The 25,914-nt window shown below is 44.8% G+C and overlaps 1 protein-coding gene across 2 annotated transcripts; it reads left to right on the top strand.

The window, feature by feature from the left end:
• The first annotated feature begins 729 nt into the window (after positions 1-729).
• CHMP4C (charged multivesicular body protein 4C) lies at positions 730-25,914 on the top strand. 2 transcript variants are annotated; one of them, XM_074318498.1, is made up of 6 exons: positions 730-863; positions 5,441-5,937; positions 20,450-20,627; positions 22,722-22,836; positions 25,402-25,567; positions 25,742-25,914. In XM_074318498.1, the coding sequence occupies exons 2-6, from the start codon at positions 5,748-5,750 to the stop codon at positions 25,804-25,806; spliced, it is 714 nt and encodes a 237-aa protein (XP_074174599.1). In that variant the 5' UTR covers positions 730-863; positions 5,441-5,747; the 3' UTR covers positions 25,807-25,914. The 2 variants fall into 2 exon arrangements, with proteins under 2 accessions (XP_074174599.1, XP_074174600.1); XM_074318499.1 differs by lacking the exon at positions 730-863 and having other exon boundaries at positions 5,353-5,937.

Genomic DNA, 25,914 nt, shown 5'->3' with positions numbered 1-25,914 from the left:
CATCCTGCTGTGATTACATTCATTTCATATCGCCTTCAAAGCATTTATCCCAGACTTACTTTTGCGCTTGTTTGTATGATTACTTGATTAAAATTTGTCTCCCATGCTAAGATGTAAGCTTTGTGAGGACAGGGAACATGTCTGTTTTTCCTGTTCATTGTATTATAATTGCCCTGAGCCTATATTTTAGATTAATTTTTAGTGGATTAATGAATGAAAAAAAATTTTTTTTCTTAATTCTTCTATGCACTAGCCAAGTTGAATTGTTACAGATAGCCTATACATGCCCTTGTGTCTTGTGCTACTCTCACTGTCATGGAACATTCTTTCTCCTATCTATACACATCAAATTACTGTCCATCCTTGAGGGCCAAATTCAAATGTAGACTCCTCTTCAAGGCTTTCCCTTATTCTTCCCACTGTAAAGGAGTCACTCCTTCTTTTGGACTCTTAATGGTGGTTTATCTGTACTTCTCTATTAAATCTAGTTATTTCTAAATTTATAATTATTCTTATGCATATTTTCTCCCTTACAGGCTATAACCGCTTTGATGGCTGGATTGATGTTTCATTCATCATTGTAATTCTTTCAATCTATGAAGATGCCATTCAATCTGGCCCCAGAAGGGATACAGATGGAACAGACCTGCGCCCAACCCACAGCATGGAGCCAACCTCGGTTGACCGAGTGCTGAAGAAGAGCTATGCAGGCAAGCCTTTTCTAGCCCAGCCAAATTTCACTATGTCTGTGAGTTTGAGTAGAAATGCTTATGGTCAAAAGTCCTGGAGTGTTGGGGTGTTTTGTAACACAGCATCCTCACGGCAATAGCTCACTTCTATTCCGGGAATAAATAAAACAAAAGGTAAGATATTACATAATTCACATGACAAAATAATTTCTCCTCTCCGAATATCAGTTTATCTTGTGTACCATGTTCTAAATCAAATCCTGAACATTCTAAATTCCAACTTTAGGTGTAATAACAGCGAAAATTCTTTGGTTACTTTATTATGTACCAGGCAGTTACGTGGATCATTTCATTTAATCTTCACAACAATTTAAGATAGTTACTATTATTAATTATATCCATATTTCATAGAATGGCTTATAAAAGTGACTGAACTCCTGCCTCCCTGTTCCCAACACCTAAAACCACGGTCTCCCTTCACCTTCCCAATGACCTCTTCACTAATTGTGCATATAGCTATCCTCCTGTCCACCCTTACGGGCTAGACCCTTAGCAAAAAAATACTTTCTGGTTTCCCTAAACTTGCTGTTATCACCAACGCATCTTTCAGCTCTCAAAAGTGGTTTCTAGGACCTGCCATGGATTGGATCAGATCCTTTGTAACATATCCTGGATTCCTAGGGTTGCTGTCACAAATTCCTACACATTTAGTGGCTGAAAACAACACACCTGTATTATATTACAGGGCTGATGGTCAGAAGTCCTAAAACCAATGTGTTGGCGAGGCTGCGTTCCTTCTGAAGGCTCCAGGGGCGAACCCAGTCCCTCAGGCAGCCTGCATCCCTTGGCTCATGACCCTTTCCTCCATCTTCAAAGCCAGCAAAGTGGCATCCTCACATCTCTCCTTTATGCTTTCCTTCACCATCCCTCCCCTTCCAGCAATCTCCTTCTCTGACTCTGACCCCTTGGCTTCCTTTTTATAAGGACCCTTGCGATTACATTGAGTCCACCTCGATATTTCAAGATACTCTTCCCTTCTCCAGATCCTTAACTTACTCACACCTGCCAAGTCCCTTTAGCCAGAGAAAGTAATATAATCACAGGTTTCAAGATTAGGATGTGGACAACCAGAGGGGGGGATATTTTTTTTACCTATCCCAATTTACATTCTTATATTTCCCAGAATTGTTCCTTGGTGACATTTAGTACAATTTCTGCGATTGTATTTGTACGACTATTGATAATACGTCTCCTCTTTGTCACCTGAGGACAAAGGCTGTGTCTTATTCATTGTGTCACCAGATCCTTGTTCAGTGCTTGGTGCATAGTAAGTCCTCAAAAAAAAAAAAAAAAACTCTGTCCACTGAATCAATGAATGAACGAGTCAGTGTCGACAGGCTTCCAGGCAGAAGAGCAGCCATCCTACCATCCCCCATGTCCACCCAAAGGCTCTGTGGTGAGAGTGTGCGTGGTGAATCTGAGCCAGAGTGGGCAGGCCAGGGTGGCTGGAGCAGAGTGGACATGGGGGGACGGTAGGATTGGACGGGGAGGTTCTGGTGAAGTGAGGGTGGGGGTCTATAGCACTTCATAGAGGGGCGTGAAGACATCTGTGAAAGGGCTTGGCTTCTTATTGGAGTGAGGTGGGAAGTCAGTGGGGGTTTGACCCTGGCTCACTCTGCAGGGAGACAGCCGCAGGCTCAAGGCCATCCTGGCGAGGTCAGGTTAGAAGTCTGTGTGATGGCTATGCGGGATGAGAGTGGCTCTGAGCAGGAGTGAGCAGTGGTGGTGGCGGCGAGTGGTCAGGTTTGTGTAGTAGTTAGAGCCATGGGGCTTGTTGATGGGTTGGGTGTGGGGTGTGAGAGAAAGAGGAGTCGCGGTTTCTGTTCTGAACAAAAGGAAAGCTATGGTTAGCACTAACTGAGAGATGGTCTGTGCATTCCTCGGTTAGGTCCAGAATCTCAGGTGGCTGTTTGCAGGTAGTGTAACAAAACTCAGGCGGGAAAGGAAAGCGCAAGAATCCACTTTGGTAGGTTATGCGGTAAGGGCGACAGTGAGGTCGAGGGTTAGATCCATTTTATGTCCATCAAGGGGTTGGTGTAGAACACATTTTACAGCCAAATGTGATAATCCTTAGATTCTGTGACTTTTTTTCTGGTCAAGGACAGACAGAGATATGAGACAACGTGGATAAAGAGCTATGCAGGCAGAACTCAGTCACAGGCACCATATACCTGCATTCCGAATTAGGTCAGCACAGTTTTTATTTGTGCAAAATTATTAGTTTCATAATGGCTACTTTTGTACCCATTGTTGTGACCGAGTATTATATACAACGAATATTTGGTTCTAAGACACAGAACTGCCGATGAAAACAATGTCTACGTGCTTGTTGAGCTGCTTAATAAATAGCTTTCTGATGATGATTCTGCAGCATGTTTAAAGGGCAATTCTTCTTCTGTTGCTTTAGAGAGTTTATCTGGTATTCCAAAAATGGATGTAATTCCACGGGGTGGCCAAAATGGATCAATTAGCCCGACGCCTAGGTCTTTGAACAGATCTATACATTTCCAATTTCCTTTGCCATCTTAACCATGGTAAATCATCCTGAACAAGATCATTCTCTCTCACAACAGCCTCTGTATTAGCTGAGATCAATTGAGATTAGAAAGTGAAAAATACACTAGATGCTGAGAACTCTTTATGAAACCGCGTTTGTTGGATGAGTATTGAATGAAGATTAATGTGTTATTTTCCAGCTTCTACATCATTGATTTAAAAATTTATTCTCTATATCCCATTGCTGGATTAAGTACTAATAGATATTTGGATGGCTTGCTTGCCTGCAAGTGTTATCTTTTCTCTACTGAGGTTATGTATTAATGGGAGGGAATGATTTTTAATTCATGTATCTTATCTCTGAAAGTGCTAAACATTAAATTGGGTGAAACTGATGATTTTTTTCTATTGAAATAGGAATTAATGACTAAATGCTTTGTTTTAATTTCTGATTGATGCACATTTGCTCTTTGGATAAAATGCAAGATTTTTATTAGCATGTCGTGTGGACCCTATGTGAGTTGGGGACAATCTCACAGTACTCTCCTCTTCTGTCTCCAAGCCCTGCCTCTATTGAACCCTAAAACATCAGACTTAAGAGTTTTGCACATATTGTCTAAAACCTAAATTCTCTAACAGTCCCTGCTTTATTTTTCCCACAGTACATCTAGTACTTTGCTTTCTTAATTAATGAGTTGTCTGCCTTTCCCTACCTAGAAAGTTGGCTCCCCACAATGCGTGCTTTTAGTTTTTCTTTTTTCACTGCTGAATCTTTAGCATCCAGTATTTTGTTGAGTATACAGTATGTGCTCAGAAAAAATGATGTTACTGCTATGGCTGGAAGAGAAACCTTCTTTGGGCAGATTATTCCTACATTCCCAACACCTTATGTATAGAATACACTCAGTAAAGGCTGGTTAAACTGACCCGCAATGGAAACTGTAGCAGAATGCACGCTACTTCTCAACTCTTAAGGGGCTTACAATCTAACTGAGAAAATATGTTCCAAAACAGACTCATGAAACATTTAGATAATGATAAAATACAATACTGATTACAGTTTCCAATACAGAGGACATTAGAGCAAAATATGTGTTACAGACCATCAGTGTTTTGGATGGCCAGGTGAGAAATGGTAAGATGTGGCTGGCTGTGGCTTGGGGGAAAGAAGTTCACATGGTTTAGTGTGTGAGACATAAACCTGTGAGCCTCCTGTGAAAATGTCTAATTTCTTTGGCAACATTTGATGCTGGCGATTCCAGTGCTGGATAAAATGGATCAACCTGCTGCTTCTGTGTCAGTACGATGGCCGACAAATTGGGTTACTGATCTTGGCTGTCAAGGTGTATGTCTTAGTGATGGACGTGGTTTCTTCCGCTTTAACAGTCAGTGGTTAGCTAATGACCAGAAAGTGGTTCTGGTGAGGTTGGGTAATGTTGCTCAAATAAGGCTCTATTACGTGGGGCCCATGCTGGCCCCTGACAGCTAGAACCCTATTCCATAGTCCATCCCTTGTCGCAGGCTCAGCACTGCCTGTGACATTACGTATCTTGTCCTGTCATCTTACCAAACTCTGCTTGCAGCTCTCCTAGACGGGACTGACGCATAGGGAGCACGAAGGAAAAAGAATGCTTCTTTTCTCTAGGACATTCTCTCCTTTTTCACTTCGCTGCCTCTGTAAAGGCCTGTGACGTAGATCCCAACACCAGGGCACCCCATGAAAGGTTTCTGATACACTAACAGTCACGCTGGTTCCTAATTACAGCATCGGATGCAACAACCACACACACTCAGCTTCCTGACATTAGGGAAAGAGATGACCGCCATCTCAGCCCCTTCAAGCCACGGAAGGCTGATCTAGAAGTGACCCATGCCAGCTGGCAGCCAAGCGTCAGGGGCCTGCCCAGATTCCTCACCTGCAGAGACAAGCCCAGTCTGGCCAGCCGCTCCTAGAGAAAGCCGCTGGCCTGCACACCTGCGTCACAGTGGCAGACCCCTGTCCTGTGAGCCCATGCCTCCACACCCACACCCACACACCCCCGCGGGCAAGTCTGAATGCTTTTATTCACCAGGACAGAGACGGAGTACAGGAACACTGCACACACACACACTCCACAAACACAACACACAAACACTTATGGAATAAAGCATTTTGTTTATCAGGGTCTCTCTCTCTCTTTCTCTCTCCCCACAAGACCCCTGGGACATGGCTTTGCTGTCCCCAGCGGGGACAACGCGGCACTTGGCTGCGGTCCTGAGTTTTGCGCTCCTTCCCAGCTGTCCCCGAACTCCCCAGGGCAGGTGGCGCCAAGTCCAACTCCAGCGCCCTCCCCTCCCGGCCAAGCCGAGGGCGGGGCGCTGGCGCCAGGAAATGCCCAGGAGTGTGTGTCACCTGCCCCGACGACTTGTTGATTCCCAGGAGCGCCGCCTTCTAGGTTGGGACCTGGAGACTGGAGGACGGTCTCGCTGCCTGTCCCCCAGGCGGCCCCCGGCTCCACAGCCATGAGCAAGTTGGGCAAATTCTTTAAAGGGGGAGGCTCTTCTAAGAGCCGAGCAGCTCCCAGCCCCCAGGAGGCCCTGGCCCGACTCCGAGAAACTGAAGAGATGCTGGGCAAGAAACAGGAGTACCTGGAAAACCGAATCCAGAGGGAACTCACCCTGGCCAAGAAGCACGGCACGCAGAATAAGCGAGGTAGGCTCCGGGACTGGCCCGGGGGGACTCCCACCTTCCTGCCCCAGCACTTTCCTTGGGGACAGGCCAGCCCAGCCCACCGCACCTGTCCCCTGGGCGGCCAGGTGTGCTTCCACAGCCTTTCTAGGAACTGGCACTGACCCCTGCACTGGGACTGCGTTGAGCTGAGCCCTGTATGCTCCTGGAGGGCAAAATGTAAGGGGGCCCCCAAAATCTCAGTGACCAAGAGGAACACTATTTGTATGCAATATTTTAACAACTCAAAATTAATGCCAAAAGAAAAAATCCACGATGAACAAAATATCAAAATTTAAAATAAAGACAGGATCGTTATTATTGATTTTTTTTTTGTCTTTTGCCTCTGGCTCTTATGTGTTTTGCATGGCACTTCTTTATTTAAAATTCTGTTTTTAAATGGGATATTTTGTTCATTGTGGACTTTTTCATTAATTTTGAGTTTTAAATATACGGCATGAACATAGTATGTATCTTGATGACTGAATTTTTTGGCGCCTCCTTAAATTTTGCTCCTGGCTTGCTGAGCTCAACACTCAAAATCAGGCTTTCTACCCCGGGTTTGGCTGTTGAATCACACCTTTTAACTTGCATGCAAATCTCCAGCGAAGTATATTCTAGTAGTGTTGGTTTCCTTGATGCCTCAGCTGTCGGAGACTTTAGTTGGCTGTCATGCAGTCGAGACATTATACAACAAAAAGACAGGGAATTAAATATTAAATTTCCTAGCACTGGCTTTGCCACACACAAGGGACTTTGAGTCAGTAATGCTTCTTCGGGCCCCACATTGCACCTTGAACTTTTCTTTCTTTGTCAGAGTTAATTGGTTTCTTCGGTGTACAGCTCTCTCTATAGACAATAGATGTAAACAGCACCTGTGGAACATATAAAACCCAGCCAGAGGTTGAAGGGATTTGCTCTTTTAACTCAAGGTCAATGGCAGACCCTGAAATAGAAGTGGCCACACAGTACTCTGCTCACCACCAAAGCTGGAACTTGCCTTCTTAAGTCATAACGAAGCCTGGGAGATTGAGCTTCTCCCAAATGAGGCTGCCATTGTTCAATGCAGGAAAGGAATTATATCTCTTGGAGCTGACCTTGACTTCCTACTGGTTCCCATAAAAATGGTCCTGATACATTCATACCCTCTGTTTACCAACAATAGAAAAAAGTCAAGTTTCATCTTTTTCTGTGCCATTGCTTATAACTTTTGGCCACATTATAGCCTGTTTTTGAGTTAAGTGCTGGTTTCTATTTTTACTTTATGTCTGAAAATATTTTGGGGCGTTATCAAATGGCAATTTCTACAGAGGCACTGCCATTATGGCTTCCCAAAAACTCACTGGTTGTTCTGTTCCTCTGCCTTCCTCTTCAGTTTGATAAAAACTGATGTTTTTTTATCAAACTGATGTTTGCTTAGTGTCTGTAAAAGGTTTTCTTTTCTTTTTTGTTTTGTCATCCGTCTGGATCTGTATGTAGCTTTATCTACTGTGGTTGCTTAGTAAATATTGGTTTCAAAAAATCTGAAAAATTGAACATCTGCGTCTAGGAAGTGGTAAAAATATACATTTGTTTTCGGAAGACCAAATTGTAAAACACATATAGAAATGTTCTGCAATTGGCAATGCACTAAAGTGTAAACAAGTAGACTTTATAAAGTCAGTAAAAAAAAAAAAAAATAAAGCCAGTGCTAGTTAAGAACATCGATCTGACTGCCTTAAGTCAGAGACGCTATACATGCAAGTGTCAAGTGCAGATACTCAATTGGTGTCAGAAAATCCATTTACTCTTTGTAGTTTATCTTTGGGAGCTACACCGGTGTTAGTCCAGGCCTGGTTCTACGGGGGCCCTTGGAGTAGGAAGAGCTGGTTAGCATGGGTCATCTGCGATCTGAATGATGGAAAGAATGCGATGAGAGACCATGCTTTGGAATATCCTGGCAATATCGGCATCACCAAATAAACCTGGTAACTCATATACACATACTGTCTTCCATTGGCCCCTAAGAAGTATTTTCACACGCAACGAATGGAAGGCCCAAAATACTTGACAGAAATGGACCTTGTGTTACACAATGTCAGAGCTAGAATGGCTGTTATTTACATGATAATCAGGGTGACATGCACATGCAGTTGGACTTTTACTTCCAGAGGGGTTGGCCAGCAAACACGCTGTCGAGAGTACTAGTTGAGTAGTATTATGTCAGAAAGAACCACAGTTCTGGCGTCTACACATTCTCCCGCGGTCTATTTCTCTGCAACAACAGAAGTTTTGACGGCATTCTGACTGTCGAAAATGGGTTTTATTGGTAAAGTGAGGAACTCTGAAATGAGCATAGTAAGCGTTAGAAACGGGAGCTTATTGGCGAAGTTGTGTATATTCTCAACAGGTGGATTGGCCACCGGGGTTTAGAAGCACTTCCTTGCCCCCCACACAAGAACCAGTGGGAAGAATGTGCTGGGGGTGTAAGTAACTTACCGTCAGGATGGTACCTGAGGCTCCAGCTCAGGTCAGTGCAGTGTCTGGTCCTTGGCTCAGGTGGGTCTCTGAGCGAGTCCACCTCCCCCAGGGCACAGCACCTGCCAGGGGACATCACTGCGTCTGCAGGGAGCCTTTCACATAAGGTGGGTTGAACCTAAACAGACATAAAGTGGGGACTTCATTGAGTTCGTGGAACAGGGTGAAAAATGGCTTTGTCTCTTGCCCAGTGTATGTTTGTTCCTAAGTGATTTGCGGGAGTTAGCCTGACACTTGCTCTCATTGTAACTTGTTGCAAAGCTGTGTGGTGGTAGCTAATGCTGCTCACTCCAGACTTCTTTGGCAGTCACCGTGATCTACCAGAACGAACCTGAGTGTGCCCCACCAAACTGGCTTTGCTGCAGCCAAGGCCCTGGTGATCCGAAAGAGTAATGGTGGGAACGAGATTCAGGAATTGCTTAAACGCTTTAAGAGGTCAGACATTCTTGAATGCGCTTTGTTCCCATTCCCGATAGGTCTCCTGCTCTCTAGCTAGGAGTGTGCTTGGTGGAAAAGCACACTTTTCATACATCACTTTTCTACTTCGGCTGAGCACGGCCCCGCAGAGCAGTTTCCAATCCTGGCTGTAGATCAAAGTCACCTTGATGTCTGGGTCCCATCCCCATAGATTGGGATATAATTGAGTGGGTGGGGCTTAGGCAGTGGTTGTTGTACCAAGTGCCCCCGGTGATTCTTTTCTGTGTCCAGAGTTTAGGATTAGGGACCCAAATCCACAGTAATGTTAATGAGGCAGAAATCTGAGTCCCTCAGTCTTGCAGCCCTTCCTAGCCTTTGTCACATTATGGCACCCACGGGCACTGGTGATATTTGGCTGGCGGCCTCAGGAGCTGAGAGTACCAGTATCTTAACGCACTGCAAACCCTTCCCGCTGCACTGGTTTGGTGCAATGTCTCAGGGGTCGCTGTCCTAATCTCCTTTATGAAGTTTTTTTTTAAATAGTATCACTGAGAGATGGTCATAGGTATTTTGCTTCAATTTAATATCCTGATCCAAGTTTTATGCACTTGATAGAAAGTAACTTTGTGTAGTAGGTAAGCGCCTGGGCGCCAGAGCTGACAGCCCTGGGTTTGGGTCCCAGCGCTGCCTGGGCTGTGTAACTTTAGACCACCTCCCTGGCCTGTCAAATTCTCAGTTTCCTCATCTGCATAATGGCTATGATAAGGCTGATTCTCAGAGCCATGAGGCTTAAAGACATGACTGTGTAAAGGCCTTTATTCAGTGTTCTATAAATACCAGCCAATGTAACGACAGCTTTTTTCTTTTTTTAAAGCTGAAATTGGCTTCCTAGTATGTTCCACTTACTGGCTCACATTTTGTCTTCTGGAATGACTTGGAATCAATCTACTCCATCTGTCACATGAAGACTTTTCACATATTTGAAGACAGCGGTCACCCCTCTGAGAGTCCTTTCCACAGCCCCACCTTGGTCACTTCCTCGGTTACCCCTTACTGGGTGGAAGTGTCCTTACCAGGGCCGGGGAGGCCAGGTAGCACCCCCTAGGATTGTGCGACTCTGAGAGTTCCCTTGAATTCACTCCTAGTCCCGGCCCCGTTGCATACCTTGTCCCAGCTGACCAACAGCTCCAAACACGTCCCTATGTAAAAAGGGGTGGGTCCAGTCTGGGGTGTCAGTGGGCCCCAGGCTGTTGGGCTGATGGAAAAGAAAGGCTAGGATGGGGGGAAGCGAAAGTGGCCCGAATTCCCTATGCAGGATCGTCACACATGACCCCAGTGGGAACCGGGTCTGAGGCCCACTGGGCCCCTTCCTCGGGCGTGTGTGTGGTGGACAGCCTGCCTCCTGTGTACGAGGCTCTCTTTGCAGCCTGGGCTGTATTTTGGAGCCAGGGCACCTTTGCTTTCAGAGTCACGCACAGACCTAGTCATCCTTGGGGCCAGGTGTGTGCAGCCCTGCTGGCTTAGCTCAGTGCTGGAACCCCTTCCGGCTCGGGAATTTGCTTTTTCTTACAGTCGGCGCAGAGCAGAATTCTGTGCAAGTGCTTCTGTGTGCGGAGAACCACATCCGTGTCAGGTAGTGGAGAGCCAAAGGGTGAGGGCACCGGCCTAGCTCAGGTAACAGAGACAGAGACGGCAGGACCCAAGGATGGGAGTTCCCTTGGGAGCTATCACTTGCCTGGTGACCGCCTTTCTTAAGAGAGTTGCTCAAAATGTGATCGTCAGGTCACCTGCATCAAAGCTCCTTGAGGATGTTTGTTAAACTGGACACTCACGAGTACCTCCCTAAGCATTCCTATTTAGTAGGTCGAGTGTAGGGTCCAGAGATCTGAACCTAGTTTTCTTTAGGGATGTTCGTATGGTGCCGTGACTCTTGGTCCTAGACCCTTAGAAGGCTCTCCGCGTTTTCCAGTCTTCCAGCGACTACCAAGCACTGTAACACAGCGCTCTGTTTGCCTCCAGTTATCTGATTGTTTCTACCACACTGTACTCTGGGGCTGGGAGAAGAACAAGCTTTATTCCTGGGGCATTAACTACCTATGTCTGGGCCAGGCATTGTTCTCACTCAACTGGCCTTCTCTGTCTGGAAAACACAGAGCAATGGAAATAGGACCCCACCTCCAATCCCTCCCCCACCTCAGGAGTCCCCCTGGGTCCCCACCCCTGGGTGGGAGAACTAACACATCTGAAGCAGCCCTGAGAGCCCTGTCACTTACACGTTCTCGCTTTCCCACTCCCTCCCTGTGCCCTCTGAGCCCTGGCAAAGACCCTGCACAGACTCACACCCCCACTCTCTCACTCGCACGCTGACCAGCACGGAGGGCTCTGTATTTTGTTCTCTTAGTACAGCCTCAGTTTGCATTTCAGAGGCCATCTCAGTTGCTTTCCCTGCTGCATTTGGAAGGGGTTAAACATCCTGGCCAGGTTGACTCTCTCCCCCTTAGTTAAGTTATGTTAAGCTTTCATTTGGCATTTTTACATGTGTTGCTATTGACGATCATCTTCTTTTCAGTTGTCTTAAAATTAAGATTTTATTCTAATTTTGTCTTACATATGAGCTATTTCTTTTAGTTGAATCAGTCACAAAGGTGGTCAGCAGCCTTTTCTATGGCTGTCAACGTCTTGGTTAAAATACACTGAGTAAGACAGAACCCACGACAGAGCCTCACGGCATGCCGCTAGGGACCTCCACCCAGGATACCCTCTGCATGACGGTAACCACAGGTCATCGGAGATTCTGCTAAGGAATGATTACCAGTTGGACAGATCAACGCTCAATGAGTTCAGTTATTCATCCAGCTATGACTAATACACCTGACCTACATTTCTAGCCATTATCATCTTAAATTGCCACCGTTGTCTCTTTTCCCTAGCAATGCCTCAATATGCCTTAAGAACTATAGTCCTAACACCAAACTACAGTCACACACCCATGGGCCACAAATGCTGGTTTATGAACTGATACTGTGTTAGCGTCATCAGATCCCCTGGAAAGCTTTTTAAAATGCCACACCAGGAGGTTCTGTGTCAAGAGATGAGGGATAAGGTTGAGGATTGCGGTACTCAGAGCTTTTGGGATGGCTGTGACGGGCCTAAGGTTAGGACAGTGGTGGTGTATGGTGTCTCCTGGAGTCAGCATCCAGGAACCCGAGTGAAGACGGTTAGGAACTTCGTTTGCTGTGTTTCATCTGTGAGCTCAGATTGGCTGCTAGTTACCGCTGTCTTCTTTTCTGCTTCCTTAGAAACTGGAGTGCAGAGTATTTCTTTTCTAGAATCATTCCTTCAAGTATCTGCGGCATAGATTTTGACAGTCTGCTGGTGTGTGATAGCCACTTCCAGAAGGGTAATTGGTACAGTGTCTTGTGTTACGCAACCTTGCATCTAGTTTGCTTTTCTCGTTCAGGAATTCGGAGCGTTATTATAAATATTGGAACATTCATTTCTCCTCCTTCTTCTCCTCCTTCACCTTCTTCTCCCTCCTCCTCCTCATGTACATTCTACGAAGCTGAAGAATAGCCTACCATATTTTGGGAAATATTTACATTAAGCAAAGAATATAATTTTCCTGGATTTGTGCTATTTTGCTGTTTATTGAATCAGCTACAATAAGGTAGAATAAGGTAGAAAGTTTATTACTAACTTTATTATGCCAAAGTCACTGATTTGTACAGATTCAAGGATCTATGGCAGGAAATTACTACACGCTTGCCCTTGGGTGTACTTAGTGCTAGCGGTGTGTTTCTCAGTATTTAGGACTACCGTGTTTCCCCGAAAAATAAGACCTAGCCGGGCCATCAGCTCTAATGCGTCTTTTGGAGCAAAAATTAATATAAGATCTGGTTTTATTTTACTATAATATAAGACTGGGTCTATAAGATAAGATAAGATAAGATAAGATAAGATAAGATAACATAACATAACATAACATAACATAACATAACATAACATAACATAACATAACACCGGGTCTTATACTATTTTTTTCTCCAAAAGATGCATTAGAGCTGATTGTCTGGCTAGGTCTTGTTTTCGGGGAAACACGGTAGTGACATCAATACCAACATGGGCATGGCTACCTTCAAAACAAAACAAACCCCCAAAAAGCAAGCCGACAAAAATGGCGATTTTTAAAAATTACAGGACAGGAAAAGTTGATTATTCTCTGCTAAAAGTCAGGAACCCTTGCATTAGAAGTTCAATTCTAGATTTAAAAATTAAAGCTCAATGTCAAGCACCTAACTTAAATGAAGTTTACACTTTTATATTTGTCTAACATAGAAATTTAGAGGAGTGAAATGATGCAACCATAATATTTGACAAGCACTTTGGACATTTTATTTTCTATTCAAACATGAATCTCTAGTGACTCGTTTGGTTCTTTCGCACCGGTTGTGTGCTGCCTGGGCAGAGTGGGTGTGTCCTATTTGCTAGAGCAATAACATTGTGCAACAGGTTTTCCCAGTGGGCAGTTTACATGACCAATTCTTTGCATGTATTTTATACCTGTCAAGTGAAAGTCAATATAGCCTTGGAGTCTGAACAACGATATTATTCTAACTCAAAATTTCTACTGCAGCAAGAAAAAAATTATAATTATGTTAAATAAATGTATACCTACTTTAAAGATCACATATGCAAGAGCCTATGTTTTATTATTTTGTGAGCAGTTTGAAAAGTTTCATTTGTAGAAACTACCTGGATTTTTTGGGTATGGTTCTCCCACTTAGGTTTGAAAAAGGAAAGAAGAGTATAGGTCATCAGCAATTTCAAGGTAACCCTATTCTTAAATAACTTCAAATAGTAATAGTAATAGTCACCCTGAGGAAAGGAGCTGTGTATTTCCTGACATCTGGTGATCTTAGGATCTCAAAGGAATAATCATACAATTATAGACAGTGAAAGTGAAAGGGGTATAGTTTGTGGGTTCTCAGAGGACCTGTAAGCCACGGGCACAATGGTAGAAAATACTGCTGCATCGTGTGAATAGAAAATATTTGTTTATAAGTAGAATATAGAACCATATTCTAGAACACACACACACACATACATACACACAGAAATGCACACAAATACACATATACGCATATACACACATGTAATATAAAACTACATCCATAAGTACACGTATCCACCCTATAGAATTAAGAATAGCCAACTATTTCTGAATTTCTCTGTTTACTATTGCTGGTTTCATATTCATACTGTTTTCCCTATATTCTAGGCAATAGCAGGCCCACAGGTTACCAATTTGTGAGCTTACTAATAGTACTAGCAAGTAAAAAACACATTCATTAAATTAGCTATATATTCTGCCTGGTGTTAAACATTAACTGGGCTTTTACAAAGAATATCAAGTAAATTTTAATTAATACATTAAAACATTTAATTACGCAAAAACTCAGCCCCACGTTACCGGCTTGCTTGCAGCCATAGTCCACTTGCAAATGCCCTTTCCTCAGCACATCCCTTCAGCTCCAAGCTTGTCCTCTCAGGCACCTGCTTTGCGCTGTGTAATCCCGTCGGACACTGCTATGCTCTCTTTCCTGTTAGCTCGCGGTTTCCCTTTTTATGGCGTTCAGTATTGGCGAGCCCTCTAAAATATGGAGGTTACCTATACAACCCAGCGAGTGTGGCAAGCTGGTGTGATTTGCTTAGTTCTGAGGTTCCGAATCTCTGATTTCTTACATATCTCAGCCAGAAACCCGGGTTAGCAGGAGCTCTGCAGTAGGGTAGAGAGGGTCGGGTGCTGGAAGGGGCTGTCTGTGCCATGCCTGCATCACTCATGTTCCCCAGTGAACAGTGTGTCTGAGTCCCTTGCGGACAGTCATCTGTTTCAACACGGCCTCCTCTGGGACACCCTCCCCTGCCCTCCAGAGAGAGCTTACACTCCTCTGTGTGGCCCCTGGACCTTGTACACGTCTCGTGTCATTCTCCTGTGTCTCCTCTGCTACTTGAGGTGAAGGATGTCACGTACGCATGCTCGTATCCCTGGGCACAGCTCCTGTAACATAGGAGGTGCTTCATAAATGCTCGTTGAATGAGGAATAAGTGAGTGAAGGCCCATTTCCTGTTTTTCCTCCTCTGAGATTGGAGTCTTATACCTTTGTCCCCGCAGCACCTCCTGTGGTGCTGGGTGGCTGGCGGAGCTTCCTATGCGCTTGTGGACTGACAAGGGGATGATAAGGAATATTTTCGAGAAGTGAAGAAGGCCAGGGAGGTTTGTGATGAGGTGGCCCTGGCCAAATGAGTGCTAGACTTTTCTAGTATTCATTCCCCCAGCTGTTTCGAATCGAACCCTTGACTTTGAACTGAAACAGTTTGGTTTTGTTCCGTTTGTGGAATGCTTAGGAAGCTGCTTATTCAGATTGTGTGTTTTGAGAGCTAAAACAAGCGGCCACAAACTTCAGAAGGTGTTCTGTAGTGACTGAAGTGACTGGTGGGTGAGTAAGAACGGGGCTTACATTAAAGTTTAGTAAAGTGTCTCCAATTAAACAAAGTGATTATGAAACTTCGTCGTTAAAGGCAAAAGAGGACGTAACCAATTATGGGTGCCATGTGTATTTTAAGCCATCTCTGGGATTACTTTTTCCAGACTTTTCTAGAGACCATCTCTTCGCAGGACAGAGACGAGCTGTCGTAAAGCAGTTTCCTAGTCTGCAGTCATGGATATGTTGGTTCCTAAAAGGTTCTTCCTTGGCCAACTAAAGGATCCCCAATGCACCCACTTGCACACCCTGAGTGAAAGGACAACAGATGGACCTTGTTGCCCTCGTCATTACATGAGCAGTGAACCTGCAGTTCTTTTCTGCTGTTTTAAGGTCTTTTCCTAGGTGACCGAAGCCTTCCTGCTCTGGCAGCATGGTGAAGTCGTACAGGGCTAGCTGGATTTGGGTTCAAGGGGATAATTCTCCAGTTTCAGTCCCAACCCTCAGCAGGCTGGAGTGCAGGCTCTTCATGCTCCCCCAGCAGCAGGGGACAGAGGACACGTCTGTGACTCCATTGCTGGAGGCACATCACTGCTATGCAAGGAGACGATACCCGCCGGCCCGCTGTTTCTCCACCACAAAGGAATACAGTCAATTCCTTTGTTTTATGATGAATGTCATCCAGGTTTCACCAGCTGCTGCAAAATACACACAGGAGCTTGGGAGATTGAATTGCACCTTCCATGCAGGTTAAGTTACACAGACCTAAAAATGTTCCTCTTTGCCAAATCAGGAGCGAGCCTTCATTTGCAGGATTTGTTGCGTGTCTTGGAAACAGTACAGCTGTTTCTCTCCCAGATGGTTTATTAGAAGACAAAGTCAGAGCCTGTCCGATTCATGGTGGGCCGCTGGCATCGTCATTGCATGTGAGGAGCAGATCACGGGGAGATGCCTCACGTCCGCTGCTTGGCTCTTTGGAACAGAAGCCTCTTGTCTTAGTGTTGGGAGAAGCTGGCAGTGCCTGGCAGAATTTGCGAGAAGTGTCAGGTGTCCTGGGGCCAGATCCAGCCATGCGGGAATCACCGGTTTTGCTCACACCAGGTTTTCTTCAAAATTGTAAATCAGCTTTTAAATTGGGGGGGATTTTGCATGCGAATCCAGGCGCCTTGCTTCTTTGAATCAGGGGAAGCCTGGGCCTGCATGGCAGCCGTGGACTGGAGCCCAGCGGCATTGCTTCCATGAGAGCAGCACTGTTTTCTCCAGTCGCCACGTCCCATCCTCCCTGTGGCTCCCTGATGCCGGGGCCAGTGCCCACTGCCATTCATTACCACGCTGGCACGGTTTTCTATTGTTACAGTAGAGCAACGTGCCTCTAGCTTTTTCTCTCTCACAGGTGAGAAAACAAAGAAGGCCTTGCCCCTCACCTCTGTCTGCTTCACTTACTTTCATCACCTGCCTGGCTCCCCAGAGCTGGGGACTCTGGTGCAGGCCAGTCTGTAGGTTGTGGTGTGGGAATGATAGTGTCAGTTGAGATCGCAATGCTGGGTGAATTTTCAAGTTTCTCTCCCACATATTCTGAAAGGCAGCTACCATATGTTAACAGAGGCATTTAAAATTGTGTCCCAACCAGAACTTACTGTTCTTATAACAAGCATTTGCCAGGTTAGGCATTATACCACGTTGTTCACACCACATGGTTCTGACAATCGTGTGAAGGAGACTATGATGGGGCCTCTGAAGTCTCTGATATTCAGTGATGATGCACTATGTGCCAGACACTGCACGAAACACTTTGCATATGTTATTTCACTTAATCCTCAGCAACCAAATGCGCTGTAGCTCTGTTTTCCAGTAAGCCACTTACGTAAGGTCTCATAGCTATGGATAGACGGAGCCGGGATTTCAGAGGAGGCAGACTGACTCCAGAATACAGTGTTCTACTGTCATCTTCCAGGTGTCTTTGTTGTTGTTGCTGTGATTCAAATGAACAAACATCACTTACAAAGAGTTAAGGTCACACGCTGAGCTTCTTATGCAGTTATTAATTGAAAAAGGTGGGATTGAAACATACATCTGGTGGCTCCAAAGCCTCATCCTTTATAGTAACTTGCTTCCTGATTTGCAGACAGTAATCTAAAGTTAATTCTTACTAGGAAACATGGCGTACTTTTTAATGGAGAACTTTAAATTTTGTCTCAGAAAAAAAAAAAAAGGAAAATGCTTTTGGGTCAATAGGTTCCAAATAAGTGTAGACGCAGAACCAGCCTGACGAGACAGGGAGGGGACGCACTTTGAACATTCCCCTGTGGGTATGGTGGGTGGGGAGCTCGGCTTCTCAGGGTGAGTAGTGATACTCTGTTGAAGAGTATTTCCTGCTGCACCTTTGGAAAAGTGGAGCTCTTTTGTAATGTCACATTCCTGTGTTGGTGATGTCTGGTGAAAAATGGGTAACTTGTTGCTCAGTGGTCTCAGAAATAAGATAGACCATCTTAATAATTAATGAATGTTAAATAAATAGCAATTATTAGTAATAACATCAAGTTGGGAAGTCCCTACTATGCCCAGGGACCATGTAAAGTGTTTTCCATAAATTAACATTGATTTTTAAGTCTCCCAGCCTTCTGGGGATTCTGTCCCCACATCCAGAAGAGCAAACTGAAGCTCAAGAAAGGGAAGTGACTTCCCCAAGAGCACACACCTACCGAGGACGGAAGAAGGACTCACACTCTGGCCTTGGAGGCCATGCGTTTTCCATTGCACCAGGTGCATCAAATGATCAGGTTTATTCATGTAATACTCGTGTGTTTCATCTTCTGTAAAGTAGGCCAATAATAGCATCTACTCTTGGAGTTTTTATGGAGTTAATGCCATATGTCACATAATGCACGTAAAGCATTTTGCACAAGCGTGGCCTATAGCAGATAATCAATGTCAGTTTTTGATACGTATTTTATTGGCCATGTGCTAGGTAGGTACCGGGGAAACAGGAGAGCAGAATCTTTCTTCAAAGGGGAGGTGGGTGGAACTGATTGTACAAGTCATTATGGGACAGTGTGATCAATGTAGCAGCAGCTATGGGTCCACAGGCAGGGTGTCAGCACAGGGAGTTGACCGGCCATCCTCCCTGTGGGGGCAGGAAACCCTCATACAACTCTGATGTGAAGAGCCTCTCCACAGAGTGGTTTTGTGAAAAGACCTTGATGCCAGATGACTTATAAAAAATGTTTTGGCTCTTTTCTAAAGGAAAGGTTAAACAAATAGGAACTGTTCTATAAATAAGTGTAAGTACTGTTCAGCAAGCACTGAAATTGTGGTGTTGCATCTGGAGAGGGAAGCAGAACAGAGCCTGAGTTAACCCTGGACCCCCACTGTCCACAGGGCAGGGAAGGGCAGGGAAGAAAAGTCACCGTTCGAGGGAAATATAGACTAACGTCCCACACCCAAATTAAAGCCTTTCTTTGTCAGCTGTGGGAACCCCCAGGCTGTCTGCCTGCTCCCTACCCACTGAAGGCAGCTGCTTGCGGGCTTGCCCCACCCACTTCTGCGGGCTTGCCCCACCCACAGAGCTTTGCACAGCCTTCCCTTTTGAGAGAGAGAGAGAGGCCCCAGAGACAAACACACTACAGAACCACAAGAGGCACATCAACTCGTGCTGACTATTCTAGCCTCTTAGTTACACCTATGAACCCATAAGATCAGAAGAGTCTCGGGACAGGTGATTGCATGAAAGAGCAGGACCAACATAAGGAAGGCAAACAGCTGAACCCAAGGGAAGAGAAATAATGGAAGAAATAAAAAAATGTTAGAAACAGAACTTGGATTAGCATCTTCAGGGAGATTCCAGAGGCAATTGCATTATAAGACGAGAATGGGCTGCCATATAAATGAACAGCTAGAAGGAAAAGTTCTTAGAAATTGAAAGCATAATTAAAAATAAATCAGTGAAAGGGTAAAAAAAAGAATAACTAGAGCTGAAGACTACTTAGTGATCTGGAATATAAAGTTAAGGAATTCTCCAAGAACATAGATCAAAAAGAGAGATAGATTAATAGGCTGAAGGATAGACCCAAGGAATCCAATATCCGTTGCAAGAGGATTTCAAAAGAGAGAACAGAGAAAGAATGCTTTGAAAGGGTCACAGTGTGGGTGATAATATAAACATGAATAGGGATTTCAGAAGAAAGTAGGCGGAAATAATGGAAGGAAAAGAAGTAATTAAAAAAATTAAAGAATACCATTTCCACAAAATGAAGGAAGCCTTGACTCTTCAGAGTAAAAACACTCAATAAATGCTTACTTGAGAAAAGAAAAAAAAAAAAAAGGAGGCATGTACCTAGACTTACTGGTGAAATTTCCTAACTGCAAGGTAAAAAATAAAGTCTTAAAGATTTCCAGAGAGGAAACAAGCAAACAGATTATCTACAAAGGGTATTGAGATATCATTTCTCTGAAGGCAATACTTCTGTCACCAGTATGCCATCTGATTCTTGAGTGTGACTCTAGCAGTTGATTTCATGGGCGCTCATGGTTAGACAAAACCTTAACGGCCCATCTCATAATCATTTCAGACCAAGACATGCCGTTTGGCCTCCTAGAGTTTGGACTGCCACTCACTGTCTACCTTCAAGCAAGTCATATAACTTGTCTGGGTCTCAATTAACTTGTCTTTGAAATAAGGAAACTGGGTTAGAGTAAACAGTCATTAAAGTTCTTCCTTCCTCTAAAGTTTTATTTTTCTCTTGCATGACTTTTTACTCCTATTTTCATATCTATCCTTTTTTTTTAAATCCAGTACTGACAGGAACAGTTCTGTGGTGCATTTTATGGACTATGAAAATTGACTTTTCATCCTCTGACACATGCCAGGTCTTTGGATGAAAAGAATAACAGTGTTTGTAGGAGTGATACCTGGTGCAAGTGACGGGGAGACAGGGCTTCCCCTCGAGTTTCTCAGCTTTCCCTGGTCTCCTCTTTGTCTGTAGGGCGACAACAATGCTGAGTCCATGGTTGGCGCTGAGCAAATGACCCCCGAGGAAGGGACTGGGCTCTCGCCTTACAAACGTGGCTTCTCCCATATTTAGCTGCATTACAGGCACTAAAGAGAAAGAAGAGGTTTGAGAAGCAGCTCACACAGATTGACGGCACGCTGTCCACCATCGAGTTCCAGAGAGAGGCCCTGGAGAACTCTCACACCAACACCGAGGTGCTGAAGAACATGGGTTTTGCGGCCAAAGCCATGAAATCCGTCCACGACAACATGTGAGTGGCTTTGGGCTCCGTCTGAGCCAGAAATCCCCTGGGTGTTGGGAGAGCTGGAGGGTGACTGGGGCAAGAGTGGACTTACCCTTTTGAGCCTTTTTGGACATGTCGGGAAGGAATGCTCCCTCAGAGAATGAGAGGAAGTGATGGTGGCAGAAAAACAAAACAAAAAAAGATGAAAACATGGAGGACGTTCATGTTGCCTTTAAGGTTTCCCAGTCGCCTGACAGGCCACCTGTAACTTCTCATCTCATAATTTAAAAAAAAAGCTTCAATGTCAACACCTGTGGGTGTGTTAGAATGATGGCAGAGTGGTTGTCAAACGTGGGTGGGAATCAAAATCACCCGGAAAGCTGCTTATGAGAATACAGCTGCCCAGGCTCCTGGAAGGAGGGTAGGGCCTGGACCTCTGTGTTTGTAACCTAGGTCCTCAGCTGGTTCTGATCCTAACCATGTATGAGAACCACTGCCACAGAATAATAGTTACGAACATGGATTTGGGGCTCCGATTTTCTGGGTGATAATCCCAGGTCCACTGCCGACTATTCTTGGGCACATTACTTCGCCCCTCTATTCAGTTTCCATTTCTGTACATTGGAGACAACAATAGTATTTGCCTCATGTGGTTATTGCGAGCCTCAGTGAGATACGAGACATCATTTGCTTATTCATAGTGGTCGAGGGGTGAGTGACCATGGGCGTTGTATTCATACTGGGAAGTCACTGCCTGGGACCTGACCCTTTCCAGAGATTAAATATGACAATGAAGTCTGAGTGAAGATGCACAGAGCAGTGAGAGCCCGAGGGAGGCGGAGAACTTCCCATGGATGGGAAGAGGTGAAGAGGGCCAGGCCGGGGTCGGCGAAGACACTTTTGCTAACATTTTCTTGCCTTGATGACTCACTGATGGTCAGCCATACTTTTGACGGCTGCAGAAAGATCATTATAGTCCCCATCAGAGCCCAGAGCCTCTCACCTTGCTGGAAGCCGGGGGCTAAAGTGTTTTAGAGAATCAGGTCGTTTAGCCACTTCCTCCCATCGTGTTCCTTTTGAGAAAAGTTCACCCCCAGCCCCAAATTTCAATGCTCCTTTTTATACATACATACTTTATATGTTTGTCACAAATAGAATGATAAGAATTAGAAATAAGGGGGGGCAGGAGAGTGGGCAACGTGTTCTTTCTGATTACTGCATGAAATTATATCGAAATACTCAGCTTTTTCTGGCAAACGTGCAAAAGACTTATTCCTCTGGGAATCAGAATTTCAGGGGTTGGGTTGCTTAATGACAAGGAAACGCATCGCGTCTCTGGCACTGTCAGTTGGGCCTCATCCTGGAGAAGCCGTCCAGGTCCTGTACGTCAGCCCCTGACCACTTAGGCCCATGGTTAGGGGCCCGGGGCGGGGGGGGGGGGGGTTCCTTGAAGCAGCTGTACACCCTGGGCCTGGGCTGCCCGATGCCTTTGCTGCAGTTGCTGGTCCTTCTCAGGTGATTTATGCCTAATCCTGCCCTTACCAGTGAGCGCCCAGGGGGGCAGCAGCCCTGGGGAAGCCCAGAGGGATTCAGGGCCACCAAGCTACTGGGCGAATGTGACAGTCCTCTGGTTCCAGAATTGAGCTCCTACAAAAGGCTGCTGCCACTCAGGGGCTGCTGAGAGCTGTTCCAGCTTATCTTACTCATGGTGGTTCTTGGGGGTCCGTGACATTATTTCCTGCAGCCTTGATACCTAGTAGCATATATTTAAATTTTACATATGCCTTACCAGATAAAATTTCAAAATGGGTCTACAAGGATTCTTATAAAATAATTGCTATAAAATAATTTGCTCTCTCAAACGTGACTCCCAAATGTCGTGGCTATTTATTTAATATCTGAAAGGTATTACAGGATTATACATGCATGTACAGGATTATTCATTTTTTGAAAGGCAAATCACTTTTAAAGTTATCAAGGTCACCGCCAGGAATTTTTGGGGTCCTACTGAAATAACTAAGCATTTATATTACATGGACTCATTGTTTATATGGGATTATATCTGAATTCTTAATTTTAAAGTAAAATCCTAAACTATTTCAACCAACGATGCTTTCTCAGGGATCTGAACAAGATAGATGATTTGATGCAAGAGATCACGGAGCAACAGGATGTCGCCCAAGAAATCTCAGAAGCGTTTTCTCAACGGGTTGGATTTGGCGACGACTTTGATGAGGTAAGTGGGTGACACGACCTAAAGGATGGAGCACGACGGCTGCTGCAAAGCCTAGCTTCCCACCATGCAGAGCAGGCAGCACTCCTTAAATGTTTCCTTACATATCATCAAAGAATCCATGACATTTGCTAGCAATGTCCTTACAAGGGAAGTGAAGTGTTAGTAGCTCTGATCCGAAGGAAAGATGACTACAGTTTGGCAAACAGCCCCTCGTTAAGTCTTCAGCTATTAAGGAAAAGCAGTGTGTCATTATGTAAAGCGCGTGACTTTAATGGTGGAAGCCGAAATGGCCCATAATGAGGAGGAATTGAGTGCTTGCACATCTGGGCAAAACAAAACAGGCTGTGTGACTCTGCCAGGAACAGACGCATCGTGCGCTGTGGATGCTAAAGGAGAGGTTAGGCTGCCTCTGTTCATTACTCAGGCTATGAAACAAAGTAAACGTGGCGGGCGTATTAACACACACAGTCCACTTGGCTGAATCAGTCCAATGAGACAGACTGTAATTATAATGGTGGCGTCGGCCCTGTGAATTTCAGTGGTCCTACTCGAAGCACAACAAGTAGGATGGGGACAGATTCGGAAACGTTTCCAGTTCTCAGAGTAGCATGGTGAAAAACGTGACTTCCTACATCTACGTGCCACTAAAAATGACACCTCTGCTAAGGGGAGATGTGGCTCCACAGAATCCCAGAAAATGAGGATTGGGGGTCAACAACTTTTAAAAATGGTGTGTCCCAGGAGTCGGAAAATTTTGGCTTTCAGGCCAAATCCTAGCCCATGAGCTAAGGATGGTCTTTACGTGTTTAAAGGATTGCAGAAAACACCACCACCAATAACCATGAGCAATAACCAGTATGTGACAGAGACCATGTTGGCCTGCAAAGCCTGCAAAGTGCTGTGTGGTCCTTTACGGAAAGCTGGCCCAGCCCTGGTGAGGCTCACAAGCTTCGAAGGGCTCCCGGCTCCTGAGGACCTCTGGGTGGGCCGTTTCACTAAACTGTGTATAACGCCCTTCACTTCTCTGCCCCTTAGTTTTCTCATCTATAAAAAGAAAGTTACTGGATCACTAATCACTACAGTTTCTTAAATTATAAAATTCTTTTACCAATGAATGAATAAGTGACTGGTACCTGATGGAGGAGATGATGATTCTGTCAGCATTTGGGAAAGAAAATATCACCATCTTTTCAGTGCTGTTAATAACTATCAAGCATTCCTCGTAATCCTGGGCACACATTCAGTGTGGGGTAGCGTGCTCTGCGATTAGTGTCTTTACTGTATTTGTTCCTGATGGTTTCCTGAGTAGAAATCGGACCTCGGAATATTTGTTCTGAAGGGGCTTGATCTATACAGCCCGTGGGGACTCATGCAGCATACAACTGCACGGGGCACACTAGCTCACACACACGCTCAGGGTTTCTTTCCTTTTCGTGGGTAGGTGTAACCATGCATGTGGTCAGAGAGTTGTTCAGCTTGCGGCATCTCTGACACACATGGGTGACCAGATGTGGTTGGCTTACGGATTTCCTCTTATGGCCGATGGTATTACCACTCTCATTTTAATAGAGGGGAATTATTTGCTTATGTGCTTTTCTCCCACATTCAATCATGACCAGTCCCTCCTTCCAGGTGGGACTGTTGGTTCAACGTTGCATCCCCAGGTCTGCGTTCAGTGTCAGGCCAGGAGTGAGCCCTCAGTAACGTTGCTCAATGATGAATCAGTGAAGAAACGAAGACTCTCCTTGGTCGACTATAAAGTGTCTTAGGTCACTTGTAGTGGGGACAACCTCATAATTCTAACGATGACAAATTTCGTTTAAACTCCCAGCCTCTCTCAGGGGAGCTGGACTCTACCTGAGGGCCCACGGAGCTCATTAGATCTGAACTACAAGTGATATCCTATCTGCTATAAGGCGACTTAAACCCTTAACGCCTCAAACTAGTCTTGTGACTCCAATGGACTTGGGATGGAGAGCAGTTCAGAATTAAACCAGACCCTGGACCTGTTGCTGAAAGAAAGAAATACAGTACACCTGCCTTGAGTTGCAGTTTCCCAACCCAAACACACAGCGTCTTTATATGGGCTTTGGCAGTTTGAGAAAGGAACTGTAGTATCTTGGAGCGTTTTACTGTCTGTCCGTTTTATGCTTTTGCCACACCTGTTGTTTTACTCTCAGTAACACTAGCCCAGTGAGAGTATTGATTTCCTCCAGTTCGAGTTTCACAGATTCTCAATTTTTGACAGTAGAAAAGAGACACTGGAAAACTGACAGACAAGGAGTAGATTTCCTGGAAACGGGAGGTTTTATATTCAGCTAGTACAAAGTACTTGAATCACTGTTTACTGAAGTATTAGATTAACTACAACAAATTTGCACAACCCAAAATATTCATTTTCAGTCATTGCTCAGTGTTGCAAACAAGACTTCGTCTTAAAATAAATATTCCATTTCACTGGGTTCTTACATATCAGTTGGGTAGCAGATGTTCTTGTTACTGGGTTTGAGGAAACCCACTGCTTGAAACGTTAATTCCATCATTCTTTCTTTCTCCCGTGTTCAGGATGAATTGATGGCAGAACTTGAAGAATTGGAGCAGGAAGAATTAAATAAGAAAATGACAAGTATCCGACTTCCAAATGTTCCGTCTTCATCCCTCCCGGCTCAGCCTGACAGAACACCAGGCAGAACGCAGGGTCTGTCCTCCACTGTACAGCGTTCCCGAGCAGGTTTGTCCCCATGTCCCCTACCTGTGGTCACGTGATTGCCTAAAATGATAGCCGGTTTTCTCCCTTTTATCACTTATTTTTCATCCTATAACTACATAACCTTTTAATACATAGTTTTCTGTGCTGAAAGTGTGCATGCCACCAATGACTAATTTTCCCCATTTTATGTTCTAGCATCTTCCAGGAGGGCAGAGGAAGAGGATGATGATATCACACACTTGGCAGCTTGGGCTACTTAAATTAAAACGGAATTTTTGGACACCTATGTTAATGAGATGTACAGAGGACATAAAAAAAATGTGTTTGCCAAGTTCAGAAGTTAACAAAGACCCTGTTTTGTATTTACA

This window comes from Rhinolophus sinicus, linkage group LG14 (genome assembly GCF_036562045.2).
Source record: "Rhinolophus sinicus isolate RSC01 linkage group LG14, ASM3656204v1, whole genome shotgun sequence".
Classification (NCBI taxonomy): Eukaryota; Metazoa; Chordata; class Mammalia; order Chiroptera; family Rhinolophidae; genus Rhinolophus; species Rhinolophus sinicus.
The sequence above is the reverse complement of the archived record's forward strand: the minus strand, read 5'-3'. Positions and strand labels throughout refer to the sequence as shown.